The 10,117-nt window shown below is 52.9% G+C and overlaps 1 protein-coding gene across 2 annotated transcripts; it reads left to right on the top strand.

The window, feature by feature from the left end:
* The first annotated feature begins 1,066 nt into the window (after nt 1–1,066).
* On the top strand, nt 1,067–6,798 carry LOC128117418 (alkaline phosphatase, germ cell type-like). Of its 2 annotated transcripts, XM_052749315.1 has the most exons (10): nt 1,067–3,442; nt 3,556–3,671; nt 3,843–4,017; nt 4,227–4,399; nt 4,617–4,751; nt 4,848–4,920; nt 5,043–5,177; nt 5,261–5,452; nt 5,641–5,760; nt 5,847–6,798. In XM_052749315.1, the coding sequence occupies exons 1-10, from the start codon at nt 3,007–3,009 to the stop codon at nt 6,131–6,133; spliced, it is 1,842 nt and encodes a 613-aa protein (XP_052605275.1). In that variant the 5' UTR covers nt 1,067–3,006; the 3' UTR covers nt 6,134–6,798. The 2 variants fall into 2 exon arrangements, with proteins under 2 accessions (XP_052605275.1, XP_052605274.1); XM_052749314.1 differs by having other exon boundaries at nt 5,261–5,760.
* Nucleotides 6,799–10,117: the final 3,319 nt, after the last annotated feature.

The following is a 10,117-nucleotide window of genomic DNA, read 5'->3' as shown; positions in this document are numbered from 1 at the left end:
AGTAAACTCCAACTCTGCTATATTTAAAGAAGGAAGAAAAGAGAAAAGGGGATCCATACATGCTGCACCCCACTGTCCCAGGGTGCTGGGTTCTGGCTGGAGAAGACCCTGTTCGCCTCTTCATGGTGCCTTGCCAGGAGCCCACAGCACAGGAAAAGCACTGAGTTCTCTTACTGCCTGTTAGCATGTAGGCAACATTTTCGAGACAGAGTGTCTCTGTGTAGCTTTGGAGGCTGTCCTAGAACTTGATCAGTAGACCAGGCTGGTCTCGAATTCACGGAGATTCACCTGCCTCTGCCTCCCAAGTGCTGGGATTAAAGGTGTGTGCCACCACTGCCCGGCTTGAGAAACCCTGTCTCAAAAAAAAAAAAAAAATCAAACAAAAAACTCAAAGTAAATCAGAAGCCCTAAAATAGACTGAGATCTTCCTTGGCTTTCCACATACAATATTCTATCTATCCACAGTCGCCATGTTCCACACAGCCAAGGTCGGGTTGTTAGGGCTCTCCATATATTCCAGACTGGTTTGGACTGGCTATGTAGCTGAGCATGACCGTGAACTCCTTATTCTCCTGCCCCCACTTCCCCAGTCCTGAGATGATAGGCATGTACCACCATACCCAGTTTATACAGTACTGGGGATTGACCCGAGGCCTTGGCGAAGGCTAGATAGGCACTCTACACCTGAGTTACAGACCAGTGCCAATACCCGCTTTTGAGACAGGGTCTCACTCTCTTGCCTGGGCCATTGTTAATCAGTGACCTTCCCCAGTCTCCTGAGCAGGTGGCCCCATGGACACGAGTACAGCAGCTCTATGCCTGGCTTTGGCAGAATCTTTAACATGGACACAGATTATTCAGAAAATTTCAGTTCCCAGAATGCATGTGGGCATGATGGAGCCTGAGGAGAGGCAGGTAGATGCTGGGGAGCAAATGAAGCTCCTGGGGTTCCAGGTCAGACCTGTGATTCACGCAGTAAGGAGCTGGGTGCAGAGACTGCCAGCAGGGGGTGCGGGGGGGGGGGGGGGGCTGCTATGGGCAGAACTTAAATGAAGGCAGCTTTTTTTTTCTTTTGAAAAACATTAAATTGTGATATTAAAACTATATGACATAAAGTTTACCATCTAAACCTGGCAGGGATGGGGGCAAGTGCCTACAATCTCAGTGCTTAGGAGATGGAGGCAGGAAGATCAGGGGTTAAAGGTCAGCCTGCATTACATGAGACCCTGTCTCAAAAGGACCAAGTAATTAATACTACTAGTAATTCGTAGTATAGCAATAGCACTATTTGGGAGCTGGTGATACAGCTGTGGTAGAACTCTTACCCAGAATGTTCGAGGCCCTAAGTTCAATGCTGAGGACAGCCAAAACTAAAATAAACAGTACCATGTTGTTTGGGGGCTTTTGTTTGTTTTCCTTTCCTTCCCTTTCTTTTGAATGAATCTCACTATGTAGCCCTGTCTGGCCTGGAATGCACTATGTAGATCAGGCTGGCCTCATACTCAAAGAGGTCCGCCTGCGTCTGCCTCTAGAGTGCTAGAGTTAAAGGTGTGCCCAGCAACACCCGGTCTTGTTTGGTTTTTGAGACAAGGTCTCATGTAATCCAGGCTGACCTCAAACTCTCCATTTGCAAAAAACAAAAACAGATTTATCGAGTGTACTGAAAAATGGTAGCAGGCTGGACAGTAACTAGACAGGGTCTCACAGTGGAGTACAGAATGACCTTGAACTCTCCATCCTCCTGCTTTAGCCTACAGAGTGCTAGGGATTAAAGGGGTGTCCCTTTAATCATTTATCGTTTAATAAGGTTGAACAATATTCCATTGTGCCTATGGACCACATTCTCTGATCCACTCATCCATCCATGGGCACGTGGCTCATCCCAACACCTCTTGGCTACTGTGAATAATGCTGAATCTCAGGCACACGGGATCTAGGCTCAAACTAGACTCTGAGATGGGATCACGGCATCACAGAAATACTTTGAGCACACCCTCAGGCTACCGGAAGCTCCCAGTGCCTGCCTGCCTCCTTCCTCTCTCCTCCCTCCCTCCTTTTCTTTTTCTTTTCTCTTTTCTTTTTCTTTCTTCCTTTCTTTCTTTCTTTTTCTTTCTTTCTTTCTTTCCTTCCTTCCTTCTTTCTCTCTCTCTCCTTCTTTCTTTCTTTCTTTCTTTCTTTCTTTTCTTTCTTTCTTTCTTTCTTTCTTTCTTTTGTTTTGTCTGTCCTTTCAAGACAGGGTTTCTCTGTGTAGCCCTGGCTGTCCAGGAACTCACTCTGTAGACCAGGCTGGCCTTGAACTCAGATCTACCTGCCTCTGCAGCTACCACCCAGCAGCTCCCAGTTCTTTAATCCTAGGCTACACCTACAGATGTGCTCAAGGTATGTACAGAACACTCACCCTGGAATCCCTTCAGCTGCCCAAGAGAGTAGGATCACCAGCAAGGGTAAACCCTGCCTGCTCCTCAGGAAGACCAGGTTTGGCTCAGGGCACTGCGGTCACTCAAGTTGGCATGCTCTGGGTATCAGCCTTATGTATGTATACTCAAACACAAGGACAAGGCTCTCCCAGCCTGGCATAATAACTTCAGATGCAAAGCAGGCCATGAGTCATTGGTGCTCAGCTAGCCTCACTTTACCTAGGCAGTAGTCATTCTGAGACTCCATGCCTTGGTACCCAACTTACTCCTTCAAAGTCAGGTGAGCAGATTGTGAGCATGACAGTGAGACCATTCTGTGAGTCTTGTTTCCATGTCACTGAGGCTCGTAGTGTCTGAAGGCCAAATCCAGACCCTGCACCCAGGCTCTGTGTTTCCAGCCCCAGTCCAGCGCATATCCTAGTCCAGCTGGCTCTCCGGAACAAGAGGGATGGGTGAGCAGAAAGCTGAGTAGCCTAGCAACACAGGACACAGGATCCTCACCCAGGGGAAGCTGTCCCCAGCCTCTCGCCCTTAAGGAGGAGGGCAATCATGGCATCTGCCAGGAGCCCTGGCCCAGGCCACCCTAGCCATGCCACACCCTGCCACTTCTCTCCAGACAGCAAGGTTTCCTTTCCAGAGCAGCAGGGGTGGGGTCAGGGTGGAGTCTGAGGATGAGGGAGGGACACTGAGCGTCTCAAGCAAGAACCCTCTAAGTCCCAGCTCCCCTTCTACTGCCACCCCTCCACCAGCCCCAGCCATGCAGGGAGCCTGGGTAGTGCTGCTGCTGGGCCTCAGGCTACAGCTGTCCTTTGGTGTCATCCCAGGTAAGAATGCTCCCTACCTGCTTGTCCCCGCTCACAAACACAGCCTTGTGGCTGACAACTACCTCTGCTCTCCCCCTTGGCCAGTGGAAGAGAAGAACCCAGCCTTCTGGAACCAAAAGGCAGCTGAGGCCCTGAATGCTGCCAAGAAGCTGCAGCCCATTCAGACATCAGCCAAGAACCTTATCATCTTCCTGGGGGACGGTGAGTGTTCAAGGCCTGGCCACCCTGGGGCCCTTGCACTCCAGGTACCCAAGGCCACTGATGGGTCCAGGAAGGTCTGGGAGCTCAGCTCTGATCAGGTTTTGCTCCTTCAGGAATGGGGGTGCCCACAGTGACAGCCACCAGGATCCTAAAGGGACAGTTGGAAGGCCATCTAGGACCTGAGACACCCCTAGCCATGGACCGCTTCCCATACATGGCTCTGTCCAAGGTGAGTACTGGGACACATCTGGGATGGGGGTGGGGAGACTGGGTATGGCTGGAGGAGGAAGAACCCAGAACATCTGGGGTCCAAGTTGGCAACCAGGACAGTGAACATGTCTCAGGAAGCGAGGACTGATGTCTACCAGTAGGACACAGCTGAGAGTGTCTCTGTCCCCAGACATACAACGTGGACAGACAGGTCCCAGACAGTGCAGGCACAGCCACCGCCTATCTCTGTGGGGTCAAGGCCAACTACAAGACCATTGGCTTGAGCGCAGCTGCCCGATTCGACCAGTGCAACACCACGTTTGGCAACGAGGTCATCTCGGTGATGTATCGTGCAAAGAAAGCAGGTGGGCTGGGTGTGGAAGCACACGCCATTAATCCCAGCACTTGAGAGGCAGAGGCAGGCAGATCTGAGTTCAAGGCCAGCCTGGTCTACAGAGTGAGGACTTGTGCAAAACAATAACAAAACCCAAAGAGCAAGTGGGTTGGGGCCTGGCTAAGGGGCTAAAGCAGGCTTGTAGCACTAGGTTGTCCACCTGATTCCTGTCATTTCCAGGAAAGTCTGTGGGAGTGGTGACCACCACGTCGGTGCAGCACGCCTCCCCAGCTGGCACCTACGCGCACACGGTGAACCGTGACTGGTACTCGGATGCAGACATGTCTGCCTCAGCGCTGCAGGAGGGCTGCAAGGACATCTCTCTACAGCTCATCTCCAACATGGACATTGACGTGAGCTCCAGATAGGAGGGGGAGAGGGGCTGGAGCAAGGTGTCACTCACTGCAGACTGTACAGCCCACAGTCTGAGTTCTGAGTCCTGTAGGACAGCAGAGGGGTTGGGTAGGGAAGGTTCAGCCAAGGAAGTCCCTTCCCTCAGACCTGTAGGGACCAGGTGCTGTTGCAAAAGAATAGAGGATCACTTAGATCCCAATTCACCTCTGATTATAGGTGATCCTCGGCGGTGGCCGCAAGTTCATGTTTCCCAAGGGAACACCAGACCAGGAATATCCAGACAACGCTGGCCAGGCTGGAACCAGGCTGGATGGACAGAACCTCGTTCAAGAGTGGCTGGCAAAGTATCAGGTATGGGGGTGGGGACTAGGGCAAAGGGCATAGCAGGGATTAGTGAGGGTGTGCATCCGAAGGTGAGTACTTAACAGATTGGCTGTGTCTCTGCAGGGAGCCAAATATGTTTGGAACCGCACAGAGCTCATTCAGGCGTCCCTGGCCCCATCTGTGACTCACCTCATGGGTAATAATTCCTATTACTTGCCCTGGAACCCCTCCATTAGGAAATTGTGTGTGTAGGGGGGTGGGTGGGGTGTGTCCTCAATCCCCTGTCTGGCGTTCACCATGGATTTTTTTATTCTTCAGGCCTCTTTGAGCCTGAACACATGAAATATGACATCTACCGAGACCCTACCCAGGACCCCTCCCTGGCGGAGATGACAGAGGTGGCTGTGCGCATACTGAGCAGGAACCCCCGAGGCTTCTACCTCTTTGTGGAAGGTGAGTGGTCGAGCCTGGAGAAAAGAGGAGGAAGCAGGGTCCAGGGCAGACTCGAACATCTCCCCACCACTGGTTTCCTGCAGGGGGCCTCATCGACCATGGCCACCATGATTCTGTAGCTTATCGTGCACTGACTGAGGCCGTCATGTTCGACTCAGCCATTGATAAAGCGGACCAGCTCACCAGTGAGCAGGACACGATGATCCTTGTCACTGCTGACCACTCCCACGTCTTCTCCTTTGGTGGCTACGTACCTCGAGGGAACTCTATCTTCGGTAGGCCAGGGGACAAGGCAAATGTATCAGTCGCACGCCAGAGATTTTTCTGGGCCTCAAGTGTGTATAAAGACACGGTACCTGCCTTGCAGGGGTTGGTGAAGACAAGCCAGTTGCCAGGCAAAGGTGAAGATTGTGGGCTACATGGGCTCCAAGCCAGGGCAGTCGCAAAATGTCTGTCTGTGCAGGGCTGGGGGCCCCCTTCAATGCTCTGGATGGCAAATCCTTTACCTCGATCCTATATGGCAACGGTCCCGGCTATAAACTCCAGAAAGGTGTCCGGCCAGATGTCACTGACAAGGAGAGCCGTAAGTTCTGTGCGGCCACCACCCTTGCCATCGAGGGTAGAGGAGACTGGGTCAAAGGCCTTCTGCCCAATACTTTGTTTCCCTAGGTGACCCCAAGTACCGGCAGCAGGCAGCTGTACCGCTGTCTTCAGAGACCCACGGCGGGGAGGACGTGGCGATATTCGCGCGTGGCCCACAGGCACACCTGGTGCACGGAGTGCAGGAGCAGAACTACATCGCACACGTCATGGCCTTTGCAGGCTGCCTGGAGCCCTACACGGACTGCGGCCTGGCGCCCCCTGCCGGCCAGAGCAGTGCAGCGAGCCGGGGCCAGACCTCCACCCTGATGCTCCTGTTGGCAGGGACAGTGTTGATGGTGGTGGCAGCTGACTGATGGTGAGCCCTGACTACCTGAGCTCACTGGACTCCACCCTAGTACCCCACAGCCGGCTCCAGTGTACCACGCTGTTGCTCCTCTCTGGACGCCTCCTGTCCCTCGGGTTCCCTGAACCTTGGCTTCAGGTTTCGAATCTCAGATCTAACTCAGGTTGCCAATCCTGCCATTCTATGGTGAACTCCAACAACGGATCTCACTCAGAGTGTTACAACCGCCTCAGAACCTGGAGCACTCCCCTCCCAGACCACCACAGCCTAACAGGATGCCCAGCAGACTGAGGGAATGCCATTCACAGCCACCCCTGGCCAGCTCTCTCTGGTGTTTGCCACTGATCTCAGCTTCCAGAAAACGTGACACCACACACTAAGTCACAGCTCAGCCTGTGCCTGAGAAGGACCACGTAGGCACTTGATGTCCCCCCAGGGCAAAGACTGAACAAGAATGTGTTGGCCTTTCTTGGCCAACAGAACATGTCCACAGCACATCCAACAGACCCTGGAGAGGCTGATGTGGCCGAGATCACCAGTTGCTCTTTGACGGTCCTCAGCTGCCACCACTGGGCCTCAAACTCACGATTCTTCTGCCTCAGCCTCCCAGGTGCTATAATTACATGCATGTGCCTTTATGCCTGGCTTGCACATTAATGTCCAAGCAAAGAATGATGCCTTCATTCTCCCGGGAGATTTTGCAATAATAAAATGAACTATTATACAACGCGAGGGCAGCGGCGCTTTCTTGAAAGAAAAGCTGAGTGTTCGGGTCGAGGTGGAGAGAGAAATGGACACCAGAAGCCGGAGTGAGGGAGAGGAGCAGACAGTTGGGGGCATTGACAAAGTGATACACAGCAACACAAGGGGCCCTGTACAAGGGAGGGAACAGTCACGGCGTGCAGGTTCCACCTCCCGACATGAGCTTCAGGTTTCTAAGGGTCAAACAGCTTAGCTACACACAGCTCAGCCCTTGCCTAAGGCTCCACCCCTTAACCAGCTATAGAGGTTGGGCAGGGGATCTCAGGAGCAGGTAGTGTACTAAGGCAAAGCATGCAAAGCTTATGCCGAAGTGTCCAAAGCCCCAGTGACACAGAGGAACATGTTCCTGGTTCTGACTAGGAAGGACCCTAATGGGTCATGGCCAGTACAGTTTCCACTCCAGAATCACTCACTGGGGCTGCCTCAGAGTTGGCCTTGACTGGACTCAGATTCCAGATGGGCAGAGACCATAGGCTCTCCCCAAGGTGGTCAGGGCAGATAGCTGTGGCCACACCTGCCCTGGAAAACATCCAGACTCTCCACCTCACCATCCCAGGAGGCAAAGGCAGTTCAGGAGGACCCCAACCTGCCCAGGCTCCCATGAGGCAGCAGTGAGCGCCAGCATGTGGCCCGGGATGATTCATGCTAATGGAGGGTCTCTGAGGCAAGGAGTTAGGGGTGCAGAAGTAGGGATTTGCAGCCTCACCTTTGGGGTGAGGAGGATGAGCTGGGACACCTGCTGTGGGTACAGCTAGCAACACCTCCTCATCCTCAGAAGTCCTTCTGGAAGAACTAGTCCGGTGGCCACTTGAGCATTCTGGGGAGGTCACAGAGTAGGAGGGGCTACACGGATACGCCAGAGTCCAGCCGCAGAGTTCCGGTCCGTCCCGGGGGAAGCCCTCCCATATCCTCTGCTGCCCGCCAGGTCTAGGTCACATTGCAATGTCTACAGCTGCTTCAGCATCACTGTCTGCTCTACCTGACGTGGGGATCTGGAGTGGAGAGCAGACTGGCCCTGCCCTGCTCCAGCTCCACCAATAATCCCCCAGCCCCTCTGCTCACACTGGCCAGTCAGTCAGCAGGGGCTCAGCTGCAGGATCTAGCTCCTGGGCCTTCTGCCCCTTAGCATTGGTCCTCAGCAGGCTGAGCAGGTGACTGATGAAAACCCTGCAGGTGCCCAGGCACTGTCCTAGGACAGGCTCCCGGGGCATGGGAGGGAGGGACTTGCCCAATGGGACACCAACAGACACACAGTAGAAGAGCTGGAGGCCGTCCTTCCCTGCAGCCCCAACCCAGCCCAGACACCTCCTTGCTCCCCTCATGCTGAGCTAGGTACAAGGTACAGAGTGTGTTTGTCCTTGTTAGTTTATTTTTTTGTAGGGTAGGGGGAGACAGGAATCTAGGGCAGAGGTCAACTTTCAAATTCTAGAAGATTTTCCGGACATTGATTGTCCCAACTTCAGGAACACAATTATAATCCTTCTCTCCAACCAAGAAGTAGCTGAAGTCCCATCCACTCCAGTCCATCCAGCATGGGGAGGGGTGGGAAGAGCTTCCCTCCACCCTTCAGCCCTTCCCTAGTCATCGTTCACTGTCCCCACAGGTAGGGACACCATGGAGCACTGTACTGGGAGTTGGGGCTTCTGGGATTCCTGGCCACTCTAGGTTCCTGCCCATCCAAGGGCTGGGAGTCTTGGCTCCTGCAGCGTCACTAAACACTGTAATTATTCAGGGAAATTGCTTGTTCCCTCCTCCCACACTCTGCTCCTCCCTCTCGGTTCCAGGTTCAAAGAAGACACACTCATGCTGATGATGTAGTGAGGAGCTTCTGTTGTCCAGGCTCACTGTGAGCCAGAAGGTTGATCAACCCCCAGGGGAGGTGTGCACAGCTAGCATGCACATACCAATGCATGCAGCCGTGAATGCAGCCTGGCTGGCTGTGTCAATTCATTGCAGTCTCTACTGCCTCTGTCCCTTCTTCCCAGGTGCCTTTGGTTTCGCTGCCTGTCCACGGCCCTCTTTTCTGCTTTTTCCTGAAGATCCCTACATCCTTCTGGGATCTTCAGACAGTAAACTGAAAAGAGACCAATGGGCATGTGGAGAGGTGTCCAAGCAACACAGATTAAACACCCTCATATTGCAAAGACTTACAGGTCACCTGTGGGGAGCACCTGAGAGGCATGGTGAGTTCCATGCACCAGAGACAGGAGCATCATCCAGGAAGTCCAGGGAGCATCATCCAGGAAGTCCAGGGAGCATCATCCAGGAAGTCCAGGGAGCATCATCCAGGAAGTCCAGGGAACACATCCAGAAAGGTCCAGGGAGCATCACCCAGGAAGTCCAGGGAACATCACCCAGGAAGTCCAGGGAACATCACCCAGGAAGGTCCAAGCATGCACATGCTGGCATGTAGCTATGCTATGACAGGAAAAATTATCACATTTGTAACCCAGGCTCTATGTACCAGCCTGGTCAAAGTGACCTTCTTAACAGCCAAACACTGGAAGCAGTCCCAGCATTCATCAATAGGACAGGGATGAAAACAGTATTTCCAGCTGAGCGGTGGTGGCTCACACCTTTAATCCCAGCACTCGGGAGCCAGAGGCAGGCGGATCTCTGTGAATTCGAGGCCAGCCTGGTCTACAGAGTGAGTTCCATGATAGCCAGAGATACACAGAGAAACCCTGTCTTGAAAAAAAAAGTAGCATTTCCATAAGCAGCAAACCATGCAGCAACGATGAATGATAGTGTTTGGTTTTTGGTTTTTTTTTTGGTTTTTTTTTTTTTTTTTTTGGTTTTTCGAGACAGGGTTTCTCTGTGTAGTTTTGTGCCTTTCCTGGAACTCACTTGGTAGCCCAGGCTGGCCTCGAACTCACAGAGATCCGCCTGGCTCTGCCTCCCGAGTGCTGGGATTAAAGGCGTGCGCCACCACCGCCCGGCTGATAGTGTTTGTTAAATGCAAGGCACACCTTGGAGGTTGTGGTTGCAGACCACCACCATTTCAGTAAGGGTTACTATTGCTGTGATGAAACACCATGGCAAAAGGGGGGAAAAGTAACTTGGGGAGGAAAGGGTTTATTTTATTTTACTCACAGTTCCACATAATCATCAAAAGCAGTGAGAACAGGAACTCACGCAAGGCAGGGACCTGGAGTCAGGCACTGAAGCAGAGGCCATGGAGGGGTGCTGCGTACTGCCTTGTTCAGCCTGCTTTCTTTTTCTTTCTTACTGG

This window comes from Peromyscus californicus, unplaced genomic scaffold (assembly GCF_007827085.1).
Source record: "Peromyscus californicus insignis strain IS unplaced genomic scaffold, ASM782708v3 Scaffold_21__1_contigs__length_65335640, whole genome shotgun sequence".
NCBI lineage: Eukaryota > Metazoa > Chordata > Mammalia > Rodentia > Cricetidae > Peromyscus > Peromyscus californicus.
Note: the sequence above shows the minus strand (reverse complement) of the source record. Positions and strands in the feature narration are given on the sequence as shown.

Excerpts from the sequence above, each read along its gene's own strand:
- LOC128117418 (XM_052749314.1), top strand. The coding sequence starts at position 3,007 with ATGCCACACCCTGCCACTTCTCTCCAGACAGCAAGGTTTCCTTTCCAG. Across the intron at positions 3,443-3,555 it reads TATCATCTTCCTGGGGGACG|GAATGGGGGTGCCCACAGTG; the intron begins GTGAGTGTTCAA and ends TTGCTCCTTCAG. Across the intron at positions 5,178-5,260 it reads CTTCTACCTCTTTGTGGAAG|GGGGCCTCATCGACCATGGC; the intron begins GTGAGTGGTCGA and ends GGTTTCCTGCAG.